The sequence below is a fragment of the Montipora capricornis genome, chromosome 6 (assembly GCF_036669925.1).
Source record: "Montipora capricornis isolate CH-2021 chromosome 6, ASM3666992v2, whole genome shotgun sequence".
Lineage (NCBI taxonomy): Eukaryota > Metazoa > Cnidaria > Anthozoa > Scleractinia > Acroporidae > Montipora > Montipora capricornis.
This window is the reverse complement of record NC_090888.1, coordinates 52789163-52813651: the sequence shown is the minus strand read 5'-3', so window position 1 is coordinate 52813651 and position 24489 is coordinate 52789163. Positions and strand designations below refer to the sequence as shown.

Genomic DNA, 24489 nt, shown 5'->3' with positions numbered 1-24489 from the left:
GCTTGAATTTGACGAACGAAGTGAAACGGAAGTGATAATCCACGAAAATAACCTGAATCTTCGCCTTGAATTTATAACTTCTTCATATCTTTTTACTTGTTATTGTCATATAATTAATACCAGCCAGCAGAAAACAATGAGTTTATTCATGAGCAGTGCATGACAATGGCTCTAGCGCCCTGTATTTCTTTGTCGGCCAACCGAGTTACCCGGCTAACTTTTCAAACGTCTCTTTCAAAAACGCATTGAAGCGGGCCACCCTGTCTACTTCCCCCGAGGCAACCTTCTACGCGGGCTATCTTTTAGCCACGTAAACAGTTCGAGCCGAGATTGAAAGCTTTGCTTTGGGAATTTTTTCCCTTTCTTTCAAGAGATGGTGCAAATAGAACAAAAACCTTGATCACCCCGGCTAACCGAGGTAACTACGAAGACCGCGAAATTACCATACTGGGAATTTGTTTTGCCGTTATCACTAACCAATGACATCTACTGAACGAAATGACAAATAAAAAGTGTAAAATTGTTCCTCCAGACACTGAAAAGCAGCAGTGAGGTTAGCGCTAAATACAGTACTAGTTGACACTTACATAGAGTTCATCATTAAAAAGACGACGTTCTCCTAGCGACAGTTCGTTTTAAGGATTGAAAAGTCTGCTTTGGGAATTAAACTTATTTTCTTTAATTTTTTCCTTTCTTTCAAGAAATGGTGCAATTAGAACAAAAACCTTGATCATCCCATCCTTGGCCAAAGTTCTTGAACCCAACTTGTTTTGTGTCAATCTGGACTCTTTCAGATAAGGTCACAGACCACTTTCATAAATGGCGAACACCTTTACATTCTTTTGTATTAGACCTACTGCTCGTCGTACAGAGGCTAGAAATGAGGCCGCCCTTATGAAAGAAGGCTATGAGCAATTTGTTATGTTGTTTTACAGCATGTCTTAGATGTGTCTGAAGTGCCAGGGCTAGCAACCTTGTTTGCCTGTCCTCACTGCTGCTGCCCTCTCCGCGTTACGGAAGCTTCAGCAGGACCCATACACGTCAACGAATATAATGGTAACACTCTTTATTAGCTCAAGCATTCGTTTTACATTAAATGTAAATTCAAGAGAAATTTGCTATCAGTCAAACAACGCGATTTTGTTTAAAGAAAATAAAAGTTTTATTCCAAAAACAGGAGAACGGTTCCCTCGAGTCTCGTGAGTTTAGGGTATTGCAAGGACAACAAACCGGGATCATCATAGCAACAAGCCCAAGGTTAGTGTTGTCAGCGGTTCCCTTGAATATCCACGAGTCACGGAACTGAAATTTTCGTCACTCAAGAACATAATTATCACACAAATAGTCGTAATTATATTCATAATGAAAACGTGACAATCGCATTCATTCAAAGCTACTTCGTGTCACACAAAAGAGCAACACCTCGAAGAATCCAGTGGTCTGGGTGTTGAGAAGTCTTCAGATTTAAACAGAATATGTAAGTCAAGTCTGTGCGCCTTGGCTTTTTGTATACAGGGCATTCGTAAAACTTAAGGACATCTTTCATGTCTTTGGCCTCTTTCACCAGGGCGGCAGTGTTCACGGCGTATACGTGGACAACAGGCAGCGCGGTAAACAAAACCTTCGGCAGAGGCTCTGTGAGCCTGCAGTTCCTTCGATCCCAACCAGCGCCATCTAAAAATAGTCCATGCACATAAACACCTTCAGGCGGTGCGGACGACACATCCTCTTTCATCATCTTTGTTACGTCATTGGCCAACGCCACATTATCTAAAGCCCAACCTTTATGTGCACGTGTGATCTCTTGTCGCATTGCTGTCAAGAAACCCTAAAATGTGGGAAAAAGAATAGAAAAAAAAAAGCATATAAACCGAAATTAAAGCGTCACATCGGCAGATCGTTTTCGCAAACAAGCCCTTCGGGGAAAAATGGCCGCTTATCACGTGATCGAAAATCAAGATTATGATTTCCTTAAATGTTAACTTTTTGAACAATTAGGTTGTATAATACTGCATTTTAAGCGTTTAAGATACTACCCCTTAGGCTAAAAGAAATGTGATATTCATATTTCCTAGATGCGACCTGTAAACGAAACTATTGATAGGCGGTTGAGGCGAGGTTATGAGGTCAAAAGTATGTGAACCGCCATCATCAGAAAACCCCCCTCCTCCTGCCTACACCTTGCAAAGCCGTTCTCAGCATCGTCGCACATTTAACAAGTTTTTCGTGCTCTCAGTTTTAGAAGGTTTGCACGTAGTAAGGAGACTATATCAGATGTCGAATATCTCCACAAACATATCTATGGAAAAAATTATTTAAAGAGCCTTAAAACCAATCACATCCCCTCAAACCAGTCACGTGTTTAGACTGGTTCAAACCCGTTTAGCCACTGTCAATCTGATAAGCCTGAAAACAAAAAGAACAAACCTGAGGGTTGAAGAAACCAGTCATCCAAAATGCATTTGGCCGCCCTTCAAATAACCAAGAATAGAACTGATTGTTTCGCTCAATTAGCTCGGTGAACCAGAAGCCCAAGGTTGTCGAATCCCAGGATATCTGGCAAAAATACATAATGAAAATAGACAGTTACAAACAAATGGGATATCTTAGCCAGGAAAGCTATCGAACGGACCACCAAATCCAAACACTCTTCATCCATGATATGAAATATAGTTTTACTCAAAGCTAAATCTCATGCAATTACATGATTAACTTCCAAATCTTTGCTTGACGTACCGCCTCTCGCCCGCAGGAGAACGAACATTCGCCACGTTAGACAATCGTTCTTCCTTACAACGCAATTAAATCCTTTTATTGCAGTAAACAAACATAACTGCTGGCTTAGTTGCTTGTGGCCGCCGTTAAAAAATCAAGGACTTATAAAGCTTTTAAGTCATGGACTTAAGGTTTTGTAAACCCTGTTTCACATTGAAGGGTAAAATTAAACTGATTATACTGTGATGGAAATAATATTCGACATGACAGAATACTGGATCATGAAATTACAAAATAGGATACCTTTTTCCACAAGGCCGGCACGCGAGCGTCATAGATGTTGTCCAACGCATCTTTCAAGTTTTCGCTCATGATGATTGTACCGTCAATGGCGAGTTTAAGATCCACCAGTGTGTTTCTCACGGCCGTTATTACCCTTTGCATGCGATCAATTTCTTGACGAAGGAAAATGTTCATTGACGTTAACGCGCCCATTTTCTGCAGCCGCGCCTTAACCTGATGGGATACAAAACAAAATCACGGCTTTGGTTTTTTTTTGTATGTTTACTTAAGACAAGTTTAAACAGAGGGCGAAGGTGCGGCGCTACTAGTATTTCTTTACAAAATCAAGCTTCTCCATGGCAGAAGTCACTTCAGCCTCCGCTTTTGTTCCATTTCATCTAAGCACGACTGACTATCCACCAAGTTGATCCAGAGTCATGGCAAAAGAGACAGGAAACTCGTTAAAGATATTTTCATGGCGATAAAAGCAAGTGAGAATCTGTCAAAGAAGTTATCGCAAAGGCCTGTATGGTTGGTTGAAGAATGATCTTTATGTGTGAAAGTTACCACGTTATTGTTCCTAGAAATAAGATCCCACCTCAAAAGGAACGTAATCTGCTGGTAGCTTGTCTAACATCTCAGTAGCTTGACGCGCCACAAGCGATTCACGGGTCTCTCCGGATCCTCCTGAGCTGTCTTTCGGTTGAATGTTCACAATAGTCTCCAACACATCGGAAGTGGTTTTCGTTTGGTATGTTATGTCAGCATTTGGATGAAGACCAAAAACCTAGAAAAAGGAGCAAAAAAATTTGGCTCTTAACGGCGTTTTTATTAAGGCCTGTGTTTGGCTGAAGACTGAAACAAAACGAGGCCCAATGAGTGAGTCTCGGTGTTTCTATACAATGACAAGCTACGTTTGTGAACTATATTTTTATTGTAGAGGAATTGGTAAATTTTCAGCACGGTTCATGAATGAGGACATTCTTTTCATCAGAAAGGATTCCGTCCTACTCGGAAAAATCCGAGTTCTTCCTATAATCTTTTCATCCACGGAATCATCATTCGGATGTTCAACCGCTGATCTACTGGCAGGAGACTCTCTACAGCAGTTGCGAGAATGCCACTGACCTATCGTCTTTTCAGTCCTAACAGTACAACAAGAATGATGTCACCTTCAACCTGAGTTTAGTGCCAGATCTCTCACGAATCTCTTTACAGTTTTACGGTGGAGAATCCGAACAAGCAATCGGAATGTCATGGCTTCGATTTCTGTTTACGTACACTCCACTTTGCCACCAAGCAGGAGCGAGTGTAAATAGACCTCTTCATTTCGTCTCCAATAATTTTATAAAAAGGATAGGAAAGGAAAGGCGCTAGTCGTTCTAGCGCTGGAGCGTTAATTGGAGACACTATAAACTGAAATTAACAATTAAGGCAAATCAAGACAAATGTTGGTTTTTGAGGTGAGGAGAAAACCGGAGTGCCCGGAGAAAAACTTCTCGGTGCAGAGTGGAACCCGGGGCTACTTCTCAATAAAGTGCTAACTCGATTTGCTGTCCATAACTCTCCTTTAAATGAAATATTAGGGAGCTTAAGCACGCAAGCTTTTGAGACGCGGACGGCAACCGGAAGCGAGCTGTTTTCCCTTTTAATTTGTCTCCACACACTCGCATTTACATTGCTACGTATCTTTTCTCCATTAGAGATGATTACTGTAAAACTCTGAGAAACACCATTGTCCTGGCACGCTAAATGTTCAGTCACTTCCGGTTGCCGTCCGCGTCTCAAAAACGCGCGTGCTTAAGCTCCCTAGTAACTAAATTTCTATTTTACCTCTGGTGTATCTGACAAGGGCATTTCATCGATGTGAGACAGGAAATCTGCAATCTGCGTACAGCGAGGAATATTATACCCTTGATAGAACTTGAACGAATCTTTAAACATTTCTTGGCTGAACCAGACTCGAGCGAAAGTGTTTAAGAGACGTTTATCAAAATCGTCCGTAACGCGACCACCATATTGTACTTCACCAAGCATATAATGCACCGTGACCCATGAAACACCCTGCATAGAGAAAAACAAGAACACAAAGTGGAATATTAATTCGAACGGAAAAATTCAAAAAGGGCTAAATCATTAGATAGTCTCTGGTCAAAATACAATTTTTTTTGTTATTATTCAAATCATCCTCAAGAAATACTGACACTTTGTAAAATTTGTAGAATTTTGAAAGCGTCATTGCTCAGAGATTATCTGGTATATCGGGTTCAAATTTTCAGAGATAGCTCAGTATGAAATGCACCTCTAAATATTCAGTACTCTATTATGGGCTGACTGATTAGAAAACGATAGCCTTGTGATAATGAGGGAAAGAAATGTAAACAAAGATTCCCCTGTACATATCGCGATTCTGCCTCACTTACCGCCTTTGGATCAATATCATCCAAATGATTCTGGATAAACTGTACAGATGCAGTCAGATCAGCAGAGTTGAATTCATACGGGATATTCCACCCCAAAGGACCAAACTTACGCCTCTCTTGTACAATAGTATGCAGGAAAGCTGTGGCGTAGAGCATGGGCTTCCACTGAGGCATGTTTGTCACATCAAGTTGATCCTAGGTTTCGAAATGTGCAAAACTTTTATTACCAGGCAATATAAAAATGAATAAGAAACACAGCCTTGTTAAGGGAACTGACATAGGTGTTCTCGGCTTTCATCAAGTTAAGAACACCCTGGGGAAGATACTGAAAATATCCGCAAATGTTTACTCGTAACATATAAATTAACAGCTCGAACGTGACTTATACACCGGATATTGCTCAAGCTTCAAAGGTTTTTTGCCTTATGGACTGTTGCTTGAGAAACGCTGCATTTTAATTACTGAATTGTGTAATATAAAACGTCTTAAAGAATACAATGCGAGCTGGATAAACAATGGGCGCAATTTTGAACAGGTAGAGACAGTCTAGGCCATTTGCCCTTCGACGATTAACGACAAATATTTTCAATCAGTTCGCTTTTCCCCCTCTCATTCATATTTGATAAGGGGAAATTCTTCAGCTATTAAATTGTTAAACAAACCTGTGTGATGCCGACATACGTTCTCTTGAGACCAGCTTTGATTCCTTGAGGAGGTTCATTTGTAAATTTAATGGAAGACTGAAGAAGAGTTATAGGGAACTTGGGATGCACTTCAGTTGTGATCCATAGACGGAATTTCTCATTGACATTCTCAGTTGTTGTGATCTGCAAAAAGAATTAAAATATCAATCCATTGAACCTAAGGCCAGTATTACAATTAAAAAGCACTTTAAATAGAACATGGTTGTGAAACAAAGGATGTGCATACGTATGCTTACGTTTTCAGCAAAATCTTAAATGTGCGTGAGGCAACTAAAGAAATGCCCTACAATAAGTGCCGCACGCACAGTTTGAGTTACTTTTTTCTTATAAAATCATTGTTTTGTGGCGTTGCCCTCAAGTCCTGTCCAAAAGGGAAATGTTTTGCGGTAAAACATGTTCTAACATTAATATTGTTAGGTCACCAAAAACATTTTACCGTTTTTTGGCCACCGTGTTTGGTGGTGTTTTAGCTTGCTTTATGGAGTTGGGTAAAATTTGAAGGCCGTCAAACATTCAATAAAATATCGTAAAACATTTCTTTTGTTCTGGTGTTTTGGTGCATTTGGACAGCGACTCAAAACATGTTTGACGCACGAATGCGTCTCGAGTCAACATATCGGTATGTATCCACGGATACGGCATCAAGCCTCCACTGTTTCTCGAGATGGCAAATGGAGTGGACAATCCTTGTCTTCCCTAGTTCACCTTTTGTGTTTTTAGAATCATCTTCTAACACTTCACTGAGCACACAATACACATCTCATGAATTTGCTCCGCTGGATCCCTCATTCTGCCATAATGATTTGGCTGCTAACGATTTCTCAATTCTTTGGATCTGGAATTGGATACTTGTTTTACAAAACATGTTTAAACCGCTTGTGCACCCTGTTAACACCAACGTGTTTGGTCACTTAACAATGTTCTAAGTTGTTTTATCGCACTGGAAACACTTCCCGTTTGGAAAGGGGTTAAGGCAGCTACGGCAACGCAACAAAGAAAGCATTTTAGTATGCTGTTTTCTTTGCTGCTGTCTGTAAAACCACAACGTGAATAACAAAGGCTTTGACCGCAACGTGAGCATATAGCAGTCAATCGTCCATTCTCAGTCTTTCCTTCAAAAGATAACGTGAAGACGATGGAATAATCATGAAATAATTCAGATAGCACAAAGTTATATTTCAAAGTGAGGTTTTCGTTGCAGTAGCGGTTGTCATTTCTCACGCCAGACCATGACAGCGGGGATTAGGTCCCCCTACTATTTGCCAACAGTGCGAGCTCTTTAACAACCCACTGGGTAATGTACAAGCGTCGTCGGTAGACTAGGAAGCTGAACTGTCTGCAAACGTGATTAATGAGGAACATTTCAAGTCGCGAAGTGATAATTGGGCTGGGTTAAACCCACCATCTCCCTTGAAATAGCTGATGAATAGATGTAAGTAAGTTTACAAAAAAGAGTTTACCGTTTCCAACAATTCGTCCATAAAGTTGAGCCCCAAATGGCAATTCTGGAGTAGTACCCAGCCTCCCTCGTTCATAAACTGCGCTAAGAGCCTCCGCGCATGCACTTCTTGTCCTTGACCCATAGATATGGCTCGGCAGTCTGTGAAAGATTAGCAAATCGAGGTCGTTAATATCGTCTGATTTTAAGTCAAACATGATGATATTCCCTCACTCTTGATATTTTAAGGAGAACGCAATGTCGAAAGGAATGTTTAAGGGATAACAAAGCAAAATCACGGTGTAGGGATCTCAGTAACAACACAAGGTCCAGTGGAGAAGCACAAACGAGCCTGTATGATTCAAGTAACACACGAGTAAATCCTTCCTTACAACAAGAAGGCAAAAACAACGACTTAGTTATAGTTAAAAAAAAAAACTACAGCCTCAAACAAATATACCAATTGTAAAAAGATGTTTACCAAGTCTCATTTTTTTAGCCAAAGCCTCAATTGACGCTGTTGGATCGGAACCCATCGACAAGAAGCAGATCATAGGTGTTCGAACGTTGCTTTCCTCCCACATTACTTCAAGGTTAAGAATCACGCCTTCTGCATACTATAAAACAGCAGCAACAACAACAATTGTTAGGTAGAATCTTATAAAGAAGGCCTTTGGACACTAACACAATTAGGAAACCAATTAAAGGAAACCACTCGATCTCGAGTGAAATTCGGAACAGATGCGAGTGACGTTTTATAAGTTCTTAAAATTTGGAGAAACTTTTGTTTGAGGGAGGGTCCAACTTAAGAATTTTAACAATTTTTCCTTCATGCTTCATTCATTCATTCAAATGAATGAATGAATGAAGCATGAAGGAAACAAAGAAAATGAAAGATGCTTGAAGAAAAAGTTACGCGATCTTGTCGCGCAATTCAGAATTGTTAAAATTCTTAAGTTGGACCCTCCCCCATGCTTTGCGGCTCTTCGACCTCGCTACGAAAACCTGTCAGCCAAGTTCGAGTTGTCTTTTTTGTATCATCATTATTTTGCTTGTTTGTTTAGAATTCGCAAGTCGTTTTCTTTGACGATAGCAAAACGACTGTCAGCCATTTTGTTTGGTTTTGTAGCTCTTAATTGTACGTGCGTGGTTGCCACAAGAGGGTTAATTGGGACTCAACTGAAAACAACTAAGCATTTAATTGTATTATCTTTATAAAACGAAGCGTATAATGATTTTGAGTGTCTTGTAACACGACAAACAATCAACGAGAATAGTTTAAAACGATTAATTTGACAGTGTAGATGTTAACGTTCCCGGAAAAAAATATGATTGCTCCTGTGGGAAATAGTTTCAAATAACTTACACTTTCTCAAAAGTCCACTTATCCAGCGTTAATGAAAGAGATTTCAAACTCACTAACTCACATAATAATAAGGATTTCTCACTCGCATAGAAGAGAAAATCTTCTCACAGCATTAAAACAACGGGAATCGTTTCTACGACACACCCTCATTAAACAAGATGTGATTGGCCAGCTTATGCTTTACGAATGAGGAATGACACAAATGGGCCATTTCCGAGTTCATGTCTGCCTCCTCTTCAAAGCGAGTCTAAGTGCGAAGTTTTTGTAATGGTAATTAGCTTTACTTTACATATGAATGACAACTAATTTTCACAGCAAAAACTTCGCACTTAGACTCGCTTTGAAGAGGAGGCAGACATTAACTCGGAAATGGCCTATTCAGCATTGCGTTATCTCACGTGACAAACGTGATTTCGTCGATTCCTAACCGGCTAATACTATGATTTGTTTAATTTGTCAACTCGAGAAAGACTAAGAACAAAGAAAATCCGGCAGTTCACCCAGTTTGCCACGCTCCTGGCAGGACTGAGGATACGAACCTATAACCTTCTGATTTCTGGGTGGCATTCTCTACCGCTGAGAATGGGCTCGGGTGTGAACGGTCGGTTTGGTGTCACGAGACGTTTTTGAGACGCGGACGGCAAGCGAAAGTGAACTGTTTTCCCTTTTAATTTGTCTTCACGCAACTACACTTATATTGCTAAGTATCTTTTCTCCATCAGAGATTGTTGTTTTAAAAATCTTTATACAAGTACGCAAAAAGCTCCAAAAAGAAAACAATGTCGGGCCTGCAAAAGTATCTTCTTTACTGGGTTTCCCTGAAAAGAATGCCTCCGTTTTTTATTTTATTTTAAGTAAACGCACTTCTTTACCTCTTTTCCGATTGAATCTGTTATGTAGCGCCGTGCTTGGTTGATGGTACGATCTGGACACCAGGCCCTGATAAGTAGCAACTTTCTGAAGGTGTCGAGAGAGCCCTGGTAACCATCTGGAATGGGCGTGTCCTCAGGCGCCTCAGAGTCGAACCATGTTTTCCAAGCTTTACCAGACTCGTTATTCGCCACCTGTGGAGTGTGGACCATGCAACACAGTATCTCGAATGTTTTCTTAAAAGTCCTAGTTTTCATGGAGAGAGGTCTTTACTGCGAGTTACAACATCAACTTGTTTCTTCTCATCTTAAATAATGCACTCAGGCCAGAAATTGGCCCCGAATTGTACCGTACAGTAAATCTCCCCAACTCTGTTACTGGAAGATATTTACTCTAAGAGAAAGTACTAAACTATACACGGAAGCGGCCTGCCTGCAGTACTGGCATAGTTTAGTCGAAGCTCAGTACTCTCTTCACCCCATTCACCTCCAATCCACAATGGCGACGCGATGAATGATTCTAAGCGCAAAAACGGTACTCGTGCTCCATAATTAGATGCCTATGATGTATCGCAATGAGCGAAATATACATCCTCTGAGAAGCCCATAACCCAGAAGTGTCGTTCTCTCTAATTTGGCCTTGCATGGCCAATCAGCTAACTGTATTATCCAAATTTAGAATACGGTCCCGCCAAATTATGGGCAATTTGATTGGGCCTGATTACCAAAACCACTTTTGATTGGCCTGCAACCAAGTAACCGCACGAGGGATTGCTCGTGCTTAATAGACCCTTCTCCAAAATGGCGGCCGAAAATTCAAATACGTTAAATTTAAAAACCAATACCAGACATAGAAAGAGCACCTTTACTTTAGTAACCCTGCTAAGTTTCGGCATATCAGGTGTAATATCAGCTGAGAAAATGTAAGTTGAGAAATGAAAAGTTTACAGACGTTTGTATGACTGGGGGTATGGCGTAAAATGTTACCTGGCCAAGAAGCTGGGTAAACTGTGGTAATTTACTTAGCTCCACTAAGTTCAGCCAAGTCATATCTAGGATCCACTTCTTTGGTTTGGGTTCCACAGCATTCAAATCGAGCGCAGCACCACCTGCCGATCAAACAAGAAGAAAACAAGTCAGCTACAATCGGGCAACCAAGTTCCCAGAATCAGGGAAGACGGGAGAGCCGTTTCGATAGGAACGAGTTTCTTGATTATATTCAAAGTGAGCAGGGATCCTGCTTCAAGTAAGCACTTCATATACATAAATAGGCCTACCGAGTTTTCGAGACATTTCTCAACATATGACTGATGGAAAGCAAGTATTGGTTAATTTCAACCAACGATTTAGTATACTACACATTTATCACATTGCTTTTATTTTCCCTTATCTGATCATGCAGCTTCGTTTTAGAAAAGCGTGTGCGGTCAGCGAAAATGTCAAACTTTTTTAGCCAGGTCCATGCACCATAATTCGTGGGATGGATCAAGCTACTGGCACCAGTCAAACTTCACATTATTTGATGTCCCAGAAAAAATCTTTTAAAATGATTCTTAATATTCCAAAACAGAATAGAAATATATGGAAATGCACCCAAAAAAAATGCATCCTTGAGTAACCACTGACCACTTACGGCTAAGGTAGATAAGTTATATAATGGATATGTCAAACAATACTTATTAATATTTTCTTTTACCTTTGATAAGTACTTGGAATTCTTCATGGCGTATTTTCTTCTCCAACAAATCAATCTTCAAAGTAAGTAGCAGCGTGAAGAGGAATTTGTGTTCTTCATACAAGCCACGGGTCGTGTATCGGAACACTTCAAATGTCAAGTATTCAATGATGTTCTGGATGCGCTTGGCGGGAATCGGCGACGTGTGGGAACGAGCCATCGATATATCGAACAGACCAAGGAACTGCCTCAGAGAGGTCTGGTACATAACGTTAACGTAGGACATCTCGACAATCAGGAAATATAGGATGCTGCCTCGGGTGGCCACTGGGAGGGGTGGAAAGGAGAAATTTGTCAATGATTTAAATGGGAAAACAAGGAAAACAATAATACAAAGCCGACAAAGCAGCTCGGAATTCAGTATGTCTTCCTAGCCTGCGAGCACGCTCTTCACTGTGTTGTTCAGAGACGTTTACCACGATGTGCTCTTGAATGGTGGGTCACAATCTCAGAGGTAGAAAGGGAGTTTAAGCATCAACGACTTAACGGCAACCGCGAATAAGAGAGAACAATAAATAATATTGATGATAGCGCAATGGTAGATTTTGAAGTGACGTTTTTGCTGCTGTTGTCATTTATGTCCAGAAATTTAAGTAATTAGATGCACGCTCAATTTTGACATCCAACACGAAGTGTCCCTTTAAGTTTAAGCCTTTGCTATACCTATTTCTAACAATACAGTAAGGGTAAAGGTTTAGCGTTAGTTTCAGCTTTGGGTAAAAGCAGCTGTTTAACCTTACTTGAGGAGCCCCAGTTTGGAGAAACTTTGGGACGTTATTTGTATTCCGAAACACTAGTGATGGGGAAAAGGAAAGGAACTTTATTTACGTGTCTAGTCGTTCTAGCGCTGGAGCACAAATTGGGAACACTGTAAACTAAAATTAACAATCAGCACAAATCAAGTCAAATGTTGGTTTTTGAGAAGAGGGGAAATCGGAGGACCCGGAGAAAACTCCTCGGTGCAGAGTAGAGAACCAACGAACTCAACCCACATATGACGCCGAGTCTGGGAATCAAACCCGGGCCACATTCGTGAGAGGCAAGTGCTTTCACAACTCCTATTTTGTGGTACATGAAATATCTCGGGGGAAAAAACTGCAAAGTAAGCGAGCAAGCGTAAGGTTCAAAGATGATGCTTTGGCGATACAGCGTCCAGCTTTCAGGAACCGAAGCATTAACGATCGTTAGACTAAGCAAGTTCGATGGCCTGTGTCCTTGTAATTCGAAAGCATTAAAGTGCATCAGTTGGGGTAGATCTCAAATGTCATAAAAACCATTGGAAGCTTTTCTTTTCTATGTTAACTCACATTCCCCTGGATTTTCGCGGCAAACCTGTAGTAAAACGGCTTGTATTTTATCCGAAAGAACAGCACGTTCGCAGATTGATGTTTGCTGGAACGCAATATCTGTAACATTATCGGCTCACATTAAATGGAAATCAGTACTTGGTGAAGACCTTTACTGTAATAGTGCGGCAAGTGACAACCTCGAACCCAAATTCGGCTTTTTGTTGAACCTGCTTTCCTCAGACAGCACCGAGGAAAACCATTATGCCATGGAACTCAAAGGCTAAAAAATAGAACTTTTGTCATGTGAGCAAGTATAGGTGGTGTACACCTTTTATCAAGTCACTAACCAGGTCTGTACTCTTCTCGAGCAGTGTTGATCTTTAACTCCGTTTCCGCGGCAACTATCAGTTTTTCACTGACTTCTTCCGATGTGGACTTTGTAACCCTGAGAACTTCGATCAGTGACTCATCTTCGACAAGAGAGCCCTGGGTGCTAGTCAGTCTGTACAGCAAGTTGTCTTCCAGGTCTTTCATTTTTCGTTTGTTCGCGGTCACTTCTTCCATCAGTTTGGTACGTTCTGCTTCCAGCTCCTGAAAATCAACCAATCAATCAACCAAACAGTCTTCGGCAGTCACTTTGCTTTTATCAATTCATTGAAAAAAGTCCATATAGTCAATTCTCTTGTATCAACAGATTTAAGGTAAACAATTTTCAGAACCAGCCAGTCCATTGATCGGCTGATTGACTGACGTCGGTTTGGAGCTGTTGGGAACCGGCAAAATTTTGAACAACGGAAAGGCAAGAAAATCCATATTCAAGTTAGTCTTCTTCTATATCAGTAAAGATCCCATGTCAAGTAAAATTACCTGTTTTTCTGTTAAGATTACTCTTCCAAGCAACTGATCTTCCAAGCCACTCATAGTGACCGTAAAGTCAATGATGGAAGTCTTGGCACTAACTTCCGGTGTGTAGGAAGGGTTACCGAGCTTAGTTGTCACGTACAATCGAAAGCCCTCCATCACATCCACTTCTTTGTCGCCCACTTTAACCTAATGAAAAAATGCATACACATATAAGACGACTGTAAAAACATGCACGGCTCTTGCGACTGGCTTCGAATAATTATAAAATTAAAAACTTATGCAATGCCCTCTTTTCCCTTTCACCTAAAACGGCAAGCTGAAAATTAATAGGTTATACGAAAGGGGGAAAATTGAGGGGGGAGCCAAAGACAAAAAAAGTTCGAAACAAACCCAGGACTTGCTCTCCTAGGGCTTCAAAGAGGTTGAAAAAACACATTATGAGCGTTACTTAGTAAGAAATAAAACGATTTCACTCTAAACGAAAGGTCAAAAACGTTTTCCTTACCTTATATGTCTTTCCGGACTTAATGAAGTTCTTTTCTAACACGTTGTCAAGCGCCGGGTCTAGTTCTTCGCCCACATCCTCTATGATCAGCGGTCTACCCAAAGACAGAGCATCTTCCAAGTGACTTCGGAAGTACTTGTGATTAAGAGCGGTAGCCTGATTGAAATTGGATACATTGTAAGTAGTTTAGAGCGGTTTTCAGGTTTTCAACTGAATATATACAAAATGACCAGTACTGCTGTAGTTTTCCCAACTAAGTGCACGGCAGTGATTGGTTATAAGAGAACTTCCACTCCTACAAAAGAATATATGCACGTTTAAAAGAGCACCAAAAGGCAAGTTTCCTTTGCAAAAGGAAACATGCTTTGTTGGATGCTTGTCAAACCAACCATACGATACAGTGAGATCACTAACGTCAGTGGCTTCAGAGCTCAGTTGGTTAGAGCGTCGCACCGATATCCCGAGTTCACGGGTTCAAACCCCGTTGAAGTCCTGAATTTTTTAGGCTTCTCTACGCAATTGCTAAAATTGCCTTCATAACTGTGAGGATCATAGCTTTACTTGAAGAAATATTTCAGTTAACATAAACAGGTGTCTTTTTGAAATCAACGTTTAAAACTTGGGTCACTTAGTATTCAGTTAACATAGTTTTCAAATCCAAAGGATATGAGCAATTGATTTTTTGGTCACAGCAGCACTTTAAGCCTTTTTTAAAAAAATAAATTTTATATTGAAATCAAATAGAAATAGCACGGTTCCGTCTCACCTGAAGCTCATTCGGCCCTTCCTTCTTTCTTATCCAAGCTTTGCCTTGACCCTGTAGAGTTTAAAATACTGCGATTCAATAATTACCCATTCATCTATCCTTATATAGGACATTTCCCTGGAAAGGGTTAGCGTCGTCGAAGGGTGACGACCATCGGCAATTATTCCAATACGACAAAAACCCTACTTTTTACTGAAGGAATAGTGGGGTATAGCGAATTTCAAAGAGGGACTCAGCATTCATCAATATATATATATATATATATATTTTTTTTTTTTATTTTATTTTATTTTATTATTTTTTTTGATCGATGGCAACAATATAAAAGTGGTAGTGTTGTGCTAAGCTACCCCTACTCTAAACAGCAATGTTATAAGGATTACTAAATTGTAAACTGAGGATATTCCAATGGATATTTTCGTGTTCAACGTCGGCCGGGCATTTGGTACATGTCGAAGCAATCATTACAAACCTTACAGTACAAGTTGCCACCATCAAGTAACTGCTAGACTTAACCGCTGTTTTACGACTTGACTGAGGTCTGTCATGCATGAGTCTCTTGCTAAGGCCATAGCATACGTATGTTAGACCAGCAATGACAACGTGTACAGTAGGTATTTCGTGTACAGTAGGTATTTACCTGAAGGTATTTCGAAGAATGGTTGAAGGATGAACTGGATCGAAATTTAGAAAAAAAACTTGGCCATCAAGACCTAATCTAGAAAGGGAATTTAGCTCGACCACTGTAAATTACTTTGGCATATTTTGCTTGAAACATTAGGAATGTTACTGCAGTAAAATGAAGCACCAAGTTAAGCAAGGGCTTAATTAACACAGGAATTGCCGTTTCAGACTTCCTTTCCTAATATAAGCTTGTTTAAAAGTTAACACATGGAAATAACTGTCAATATCTGACCTGTGGATCAATAAGGAGGGGATAACGTGATGCTTTGGTGACAATAATTCCATTCTGAACTGACAGCTCATCACTTGGTAATCCCTGTAGAGCCCATTCCCCAATGGTTGCAGTATCTGTTAGCATGTTGACTAAGTTCAGATCCTGAAACAGAATAATCGTTAACGTAATCCCTGGACAAAGATCCGGCCTCAAAGAAATTGAAATAATTTCATGAAGCCCAAATAGCAACGCATAATTCCAGGATATTTCACTAAATCGGAACGGACAAAAATCCCCAACACAGCACTGACTATTTGGATACTTCTGTTTTAAAAGTTAAAATGTTGCCAATGAAAGTAGAACAGTTGAAGTTGTTTGTGACTCTATGCAATGCATCATGGTTTACGTCATACGAAATTAAACCTAAAGCTGACTACTTAATCGTCCAGGGCTTTCTCGGTCTCTTGATGATGCAAAATGTACACTCGCACGAGGCAGGACGGTCGGCTCTTTACAAGTGCAGACGACTAGAGGTAGCCAAGGACTCTTAGGGTGCTTTCCATTTGACAGAATTGACCGGCCAGACCGGGTGTTTGGAAGGTCTAACTCTACAATGCGTTCAAATTAACACACTTCGAGGATGATATATACTTCTCCAGAAGAATGCCAGGGATTGTCATGCAAGTGTTTCTTCAAATTTTTGCATTTTCTTGGCAAACTGACGGGTCTGGCCGGCCAGTTCTGATAAAAGGAAAGCGCCCTTAGTTGCTGCGATCTTTGAGACCGGAACACTCGCAATCGCGAGTGAAACAGAGAACCGATGCTTATTCCTTCAAAGTCGTATTACCTCTGTGAAAGGAATCTTGACTTTTCTCATGGCCTTTTTCCAGTTGTCGAGCAGTAGAGTCCTGAAGGCTTGATTAAATGGGCCGGAGTAGGAAAGAAAGCCAGTAGCTAACAACACGTCACCGACCAATCTGGAGAGCAAAACAATTCGAAAACGATACCTAAATCTTTAGTTCAATTCTTACTTTACACATTGCCCATATATACGGTACATGAAAACAGGCCAGATGTTACGAGTCTGGAAAGATCACTGGTGCCATATTATAGGCAGAAAACAGGTTGATAGATATTACTCTAGAAAAGTGGTTGTCCCATTTTCGGATATGAAATTAAAGAAATTTTGATCAAAGAACGTCTGCGACTTCCAGGTAAGGGATCTAAGCACAGGCATAAAGACAAATTTCGACCTTCAGTTCTGCTGTGAGTGGTGAGTACGGAAACTTAAACTAGTAGTCAACCCCCTCCCCTCCCCCGTAACCCCACAGTAACTAGCATTATGTAATAGAAATAGTTGCATTACATATCTAATTATCTGAGAGAGTGTATTGACAGTTTTTCAAACGCACCTTTGAATTTGCTGATCAAATTTCTTGCTCTGTTCGGTCCATCTTGTCTTTTCTCCACCTAGTCCATCAATCAAAGCAGTGGCATTTGCCATCTTTCTCCTGCACGCCTCCGCATCATCTACCAGAGTCTGCTTATCGCGCATGGCCTGATCATACTTGGCTTGCACAGCATCCAGCTCTCGCTGCTTCTCGTCCAGTTGTTCCTGAGCTTCATTTAATTCAGTTGTCGCTTTCTGTAAGCGAGCCTCTTGGATGATCAGATTAGCCTGAAGCCAGCAAAACAAAATGCTAAATATGCGGGTCTACCGATGTGCACATCTCCTGGAATTGAGGGAAGAATCGGCTGACCTAAAATTATTCTCAGCAAATAACATCTAATCGAATTTCATGACCACGGGATCAATGCTGGGCTATGAACAATTTTAGCTATTCAAGTGATCTGAAATACCTTTAGAGGAAGAACTTCCTTGTTAACTCCGTAAAAGAAAGCCATGGCTCTTGTCCATGATGCAAGTCCAGCCACATCACCGCAAACCTTCCTAGCATTTTCCATAGTGTAGTCTTCCATCTCTAAGTACGGCATCAACAGCTCAACGGTTTCTTCATTGATGGAGTCCTGACGGAAAACAGTCACTAATAAATAGTCTGAATTTATGCGATGAGCAGATGAAAAAACGCGCGACTGGCTGATTCTGTTTTGTGGTAAATTTGGAACCTACAGAAAAACTAGCCACATTCAATAAGAATACCTTTCGAAATTTAAACGTCATAATTTTGGCTAACGTCAAGATTTAGGATAAATAGACAAAAAGAGGAAACAAGTGATCAACGCTTATGCACACGGTCTATATAGGAAATTTTAACAAGCGCTTCTTCCAAAAAGATTTCATTTCATGATACGTGTTTTGAGAATCCCTAACGCAGAAAGGCCTGAAAGTGATCATTTGCCGTTATAGCACATACTGCATTCTGCATTTTTTTCTGGGCTGTTAAGATAAGTTCTAGGGTAGTGGTTGGCTGCAATTGTCTTTCGCCGTTGTACTACGAGTACTGCGTTTTTCTCTTTAAAAAAAAAAAAAATTGACTTGATCCTTAGCCTTCCCGATTGACTGTAAAAGCTTATTACTAGCATTGACCAATGTTTTCATGCGCAATTATTCTAACAAATAAATACACCCCATGGGATAAGTGAGTGGTCTTAACGAAAATATGCTTATTTACCTTGGGAAACGTAAGTAAACTATTTAAGAAGCCTCCGCCACTCATCAGCTTAAGTGATTCACCCCAGGATGGCTTACAGCAGGGCTTCTCGGGATCTGCTGTCACAATATCAACTCTCCTAAAAAACAGCAGCAGCACACAATCCATAATGCGCATGATTAGATGAGGAGGCTTGGCCAGTTTCCTCACGGTAGAAATGTGCGCTGGTTTGATGGTTTGCAAGGCAGCTTCTGCTTCCTCCAGTGCAGGTTTGGCTGCTTCAAGCTTTTCTTCTGCAACTTCTTTGTCTTCCTATTGATGAAATAGAGATTACTTCATGGAATATGCGCGCGTACGATTTTTATTCACGAGTTGAGTAGTATCAGAAAAAAGAAAGAGTGAGCGCAGCGAACGAGTGAGTTTTCTGATACGAAACAACGAGTGAATAAAAATCATACAAAGTATTTTCCATGCTGTCATGTGTTTATTTCATAGGTACCGTGGTAGTGTTTGATAGACAAATTTATTTCGCACAAATGGAGCGGGGCGATGAAAGCAATAAACAATGGTTTAAAATCACCCAACCGACAATATATTTAATAAAATTTACAACACTCAGGGGTACCCAACGTCAATTTTCGGAAAATATCTGTTCGGAAGACGATTTGAGATCTAGAATTTTCGGAACATTTGTTGTAAAATTTCTTGCTCGCCTACCTATCCTAGGCTTTTCGAACATCTAAAAGATGGTATAATTGCCCATTTTTAACGGATTTTTACCCTAAAAAGCTAACCTAGAATTTTGGGAGCTTCATTTCTGGCTTAAATTTTCGAAAAGGTAAGTTTTCATCCCTATAATTTTCGTAGACTTTCAGCTAGGAAATCCGAACAGATGAAAAATTTTTATGGGATAAAAATATTTAAATTCTAATTAAAAAAATACGTTTAACAATGCTATGTGTAAGTGGTTTTGAACTATATTCTCGTTGGGTGCCCCTGAACACTTGCTGTGTTTCAGATATTCCAAAGTAGTCCAAAGTGAAGAGTGTTTTTAGATCGTCGCCTGTCAAAGCTACCGGCGCTTTGGGTTTATTTCCCTTTCCTTGCTTCTTTAGTTGTTTCTGTTTGGACTACAGAACCTCTCTGGTTTTCTCAAATACCAGATCGTTTGTTATGCTTGCGAAATAGCCCTTTTTCTTCCGTTGTCGTTCCAAGCTGGCCACTAAACTTCGAAGGAAAGTCGGCTCGTATTCATTGCCGTCTTTAGTGTGGACGGAGATGATAAATTGGTTGATGTATTCAGTATTCATTCAGCTCAACCGCTGGAATAACTTCCATTTTCCTGTCTTCGATCTTCGTTTTCAAAAGTCGTTCAAGCAATCGTACATCTCGTTCAGTTTTTTGAGCGGAATTCTGTTTTCTTGTTCTAAAATAAATTCCTTAACTGAGCAAACAGTTCCTCGGCCATTTTTCAAAGCGCGCGGTTTTTGTGCAACGGCTGTCGGATGACGTTCCATTCTATACGTTCATTCATCACTAGTAAAATTTCGTCGTTGGCGTTGCTGATTGGACGAACGATATTTCTTCACAGTGAAATTTTGTCGTTCGTGTTCCTAATTGGCTACATTTAGAATTAGTACGAATTTTATTCACTATGATTTTCGTAGATAAATCTTAGTACCTATGACTGAATAAATATAGATTACTTTATGGTTGGTGAGTGCTTACGATTTGTATTCACGAGTTGAGAAGGATCGTTTAAACGAACGAGTGAGCGAAGCGAACGAGTGGGTTTAATGACCTACACAACGAGTGAGTAATAAAAATCGTACAAACGAGACAACCATGAAGTAATTTGTTTATCATATAACTACAGAGATCATAAACTTAACGATGCAAGGGTTAATTGAGAGACTATCAAACCACTGATCGTGAACAAAAGCCCCAAACACTTTTAAAACTTTGAAAGATTTTCTGAAGTATTTTGTGGAGAAAATTAAGCAATAAAAGTACAAAAACTTTGAAGACCATACACTAGTACGCCGCCATGCATGTTTACAAATTTTACTCCCGTCGTTAGTGCAGAGGCCACTCGAGCCAAAGTTTAACATAATACTAGCCAATCAAAAGGCTGATACGACAATTTTACAGTAGTGAAAAAAAAATCGTACGACAATCAATCAAAGGCCGATACGACAATATTTCAGTAGTGAAAACATCGTAAGTCGTTTTTATTTCATCACGGAAATGTACGTAAATCTCTAGACTCATATAATAATACAACAAATGAATCGGTTTGATAACGATGTGCTGATTATGATGACAACGACAACGACGGTAAAGACGAAGATTAGGCTTCTTTGGGGACAATGTTTGCAGGTCAAATAACAACAACGTTTCTTGGGCGGCTTTTTCAGAAAATTCTACGTTACGATTTGTGTTTGAACGACTACCCAGTTCTCATCTTCTCAGGTCACAAATGCTGTGAATCTTTCATTCACATGTGTTTATTCTCCATTCGGAAGCAAAACAAGAACAAGTTCGGTTGAAAACGCATATTTGATGACACGTATTGGATGAGCCAACGCCCAATTCACGAACAAAGATCAAAGAGTATCCATGGCGAGTCTCCAAGGGGTTAATCGTAAGATATAGAAATCGACAAGTCAGTCGAAAAGGTCTTAAGAATATTGTCCAGGATTGTACACTTACGTTTCTGGTAGATATCCAACTACTATAATTTCTGTTACGAACAACTACGACTTCAGCGAGAGACAATTACTCACCGCAATTTCGTCCACGATAGCTTGAGCCTTATCTTTGACTTTCTGCACCTGTGATTTCACTTTCTCCGCAGCCGTAGCACTGGCTGTCACTTCTTGCAGCACCACGTCTGCCTTCTTTGATGCTACAGCGAGCTCCTTCTCTTTGACAACTAGCTCTTCAGACAGCTTGGCCACGGATTCACTCGCTTCTACAAGCTTGTTAAGACCAGTGTTCATGCGTTGCGCAAGCAATCCAATAGCCTCGTGTTGCATCTTGTAAATGGTTTTATACCCACCAATGAAAGACAGGTAAGACTTAGGGGTCACGTGAGTTTGACGGCGGTATCGCTCAAAGTATTGGACGCACATTTCTGCCACATTGTCCTTGAAGAACGAGAACAATAAGTAAGAAATCTTGTTCATTTTTTGGCCCATAGGTGCGAACCTCATCTTTGCTTTGAATTTTCATTGTTAACTCAGCAGTTGAAGACAATTTGTTACTCTCAAAGAGTTTCAAGTGCTTCATTGTATTTATTAAAGCCGCAATTCATGTGCTTGCATGGTTTGGTGTTGCTCGCGTGGAAGCCAGTTTTCTAGTTCAGTAATTTTAATTGTAGGCAACACCAGTAACTAACTGAATTTCAAAAATGGGGACATATCAAGGATATTTTAGAGTTTATTCGGTGATCGTTACAATACAAATATGATGACACTGAGAACAAGTGACTAAAGCTGAACAAGGATAGTTTCCAACATAGATAGTGGTGGTGGGTGAATGACAAACGGGAACTGAATTTGGATTAATCAATTGAAGTGATAACAGTAACTTGACGACAGTGAGGAGATTAGAGAGCTGATGTTTCGAGCCTTATCGTTCCGTTGCATTCGTTCGGACGAAGCTTGGATTTACTCTCTAAACCGTCAGTTTTTAATCCCCTAACGGTGGTCAATTTATTTTCATCAGCTCATAAATTACTATTACCCGAGCGAATTGTAGTAAACTTGGGAAAACGTCTTTCTGTTGACCTTTCTTCAAGATTTCTTAAATTCAACCAGTTTTCAACCTTGTGCTATTTGTCAATTCATTGTAACTTTATGACTTAGTTTAAAGTATCATCATGACTGCAATCTATCTAACGGGCATCTCCCGAGTCACTAAAATTGCGAGATATAGCACCTTGGAGAAGGACATATAGGAAGTGAAGAAACGAAAAACCAAATAAGAGGAGCCAATAGAAGTCAGAGGAAAACGTAAAAGATTTTTCTTTCGCGAACTGGTTACGGATTAACAACATCTAGGTTCGCTCAAAATGTCCCCAGTTAACCCTTTCACCGCCAAAAATGCAAATTGACACTTGTAGATTTTACTCTGTCTAACGCCAGACGATTTTACTCGTCAATGGGGAAGCCCTCGGCGGTGAATGGGTTAATATTAGCGAGGTTAAGCACGTGAGGTTTTGAGACGCGGACGGCATCCGGAAGTGAAGATTTCGCATGCCAGGACAGTAGTCTCTCCCAGATTTCCAAACCAATCGTGTCTAATACCGAAGAGATACTTGACAGTATAAGTGTGGTAGTGTGAAGGTAAGTTAAATGGGAGAACAGCTTACTTCCGGTTACCGCCCGTGGCTCAAAAGGAGGAGAGGAGCAGGCATAGCTCAGTTGGTTAGTGAACGACTTCCGAGCAAGACGTCCCCAGTTCGATCCTCGGTAACTTCAACGTCTTTTCCGACTTCCATCTGATCTGTGTACCTATAGCTTTAAATACCAGGGGGCACTGAAAGAGGGAGGGGGATAAAGGGTGCACCGTTGGCTTTCACTGAAACCAGCCTCGTAGCTCAAGAAACTACCGACGTTAAACAAAGTGACTTCACCTTTACCCCTTTTATCGTTAAAAATGTCGCGTGCTTAAGCTCCCTAATGTTGTTTAAATCGATTCTTATGCAGACGACGGAAACCATAGACAACACTACAGCCAATACCAAGGACTACCTGAATAACTCCCATCGTGTTGACAACAGCCAATTTTGTGTCTGGGGAGCAGACGATGTCAAACGAGGACAAGAAGTGAGAGGCAACAGCAATCAGCGCATCTTTGGGCCATCGACTGAACCAGTCCATTGTGCAACCACTGAACAACCCAGGAAACTTCAGAGAACGGTTGCGGAATTTCTCTCCCACCTAGAGATAAAATAAATCACATCTTATCTTATTATATCGTTTTGCAATTATATTTGAAATTGCGCTTGTTCCCACAACTGTACATTTAATGACAGTCAGTCAGTTAACTATAGTGTGTAATTGTTTGTCGATGGTTCGTCGGCAAATAGGCCAGTTAGTAAAGAAAGCCAATTTGTCAGTGTTTTTTTAAGCTACCAATTATCTCGTGAAAAAGGAGAGCCGATTAAGTTCTTACCGGTGAAAAGCAGAGCACCACATGAAGGTTGTTCTTCACACGAGTGATGAAGTAGTCATAAAGATTTTCATTGGTTGGTGGTCTCTTTGGATACTCGGCCTTCATCACACTAATCAAATCCTGCGTTATTTCATCAATCTCGTCTCGAGCAAATAGGTTGGACACCTACAGAAAACAAACAACACATCAGCTTAGCATCACGTTTGACTTGGGCAACAAATGCATTGTTCCATAGAAGGGGCGGCTCCAAAGTCAAAGTCTCAACGAAGCTAAAGAACAGACCAAACAAATCAGAGGAAAGACTAGGGGAATTGTATTGCATTGTAAGTAATCACTGCTACTAAGGCTTCACCACTTCAGATTCTCTGTGGATACCCTGTCTGATTCAAAACCTATCTGGAGCAATAATGTTTCCAGAATGCTGTAACAAAATAGGGTAAATAAATCGGTCCGATGCTGTTTGCGTTTGTCACAAGTGTTAAGTTGATTTTGCTGCTTCGACATCCGAATGAAAATCGCTACTTTCTTGTGTTGTCTCGTTGATTAACGTCTTCAAGTGGTTTTGGGACTTCAATTGTAATCTTTTAAATCATTTACAGCCTTCCACCACATAACGAACCTCTCCTGAAGCTATCACATTGTTCATGTACTCTAGAAATCCCTCATCCTTAATTTCATTGTCTGTAAAAATGAACGTGATCCCCTTTCCCCTGTGTCCAGCAGTCCGGTACAGGACTTTCAGGTCATCCATGAGGTTTGACACATTGTAAGATCTAACAATAGGAATAGAGAATGTCAGAAAATGTTACTGATAGTTGTGACACGAAGACATTTTTTCAAAA

The 24489-nt window shown here is 40.4% G+C and overlaps 1 protein-coding gene across 1 annotated transcript in view; it reads right to left on the bottom strand.

Moving 5' to 3' along the window:
• Positions 1-1051: 1051 nt before the first annotated feature.
• Positions 1052-24489, bottom strand: part of LOC138052463 (dynein axonemal heavy chain 5-like) — a 103047-nt gene continuing 79609 nt past the window's right edge. The window contains exons 70-94 of the mRNA XM_068898969.1: positions 24267-24420; positions 23648-23812; positions 23224-23412; positions 21253-21615; positions 18488-18778; positions 17715-17882; positions 17267-17532; positions 16702-16831; positions 15873-16016; positions 14957-15007; positions 14191-14346; positions 13689-13871; positions 13169-13412; positions 11494-11799; positions 10785-10906; positions 9801-9992; positions 8044-8179; positions 7585-7724; positions 6083-6247; positions 5421-5615; positions 4831-5061; positions 3596-3784; positions 3019-3231; positions 2428-2556; positions 1052-1828 (exon numbers count right to left, since the gene is read on the bottom strand). Of these exons, the coding sequence (XP_068755070.1) occupies positions 1394-1828; positions 2428-2556; positions 3019-3231; positions 3596-3784; positions 4831-5061; positions 5421-5615; positions 6083-6247; positions 7585-7724; positions 8044-8179; positions 9801-9992; positions 10785-10906; positions 11494-11799; positions 13169-13412; positions 13689-13871; positions 14191-14346; positions 14957-15007; positions 15873-16016; positions 16702-16831; positions 17267-17532; positions 17715-17882; positions 18488-18778; positions 21253-21615; positions 23224-23412; positions 23648-23812; positions 24267-24420 (4957 nt within the window). The 3' untranslated portion in view covers positions 1052-1393. The remainder of the gene's footprint in view (positions 1829-2427; positions 2557-3018; positions 3232-3595; positions 3785-4830; positions 5062-5420; positions 5616-6082; positions 6248-7584; positions 7725-8043; positions 8180-9800; positions 9993-10784; positions 10907-11493; positions 11800-13168; positions 13413-13688; positions 13872-14190; positions 14347-14956; positions 15008-15872; positions 16017-16701; positions 16832-17266; positions 17533-17714; positions 17883-18487; positions 18779-21252; positions 21616-23223; positions 23413-23647; positions 23813-24266; positions 24421-24489) is intronic.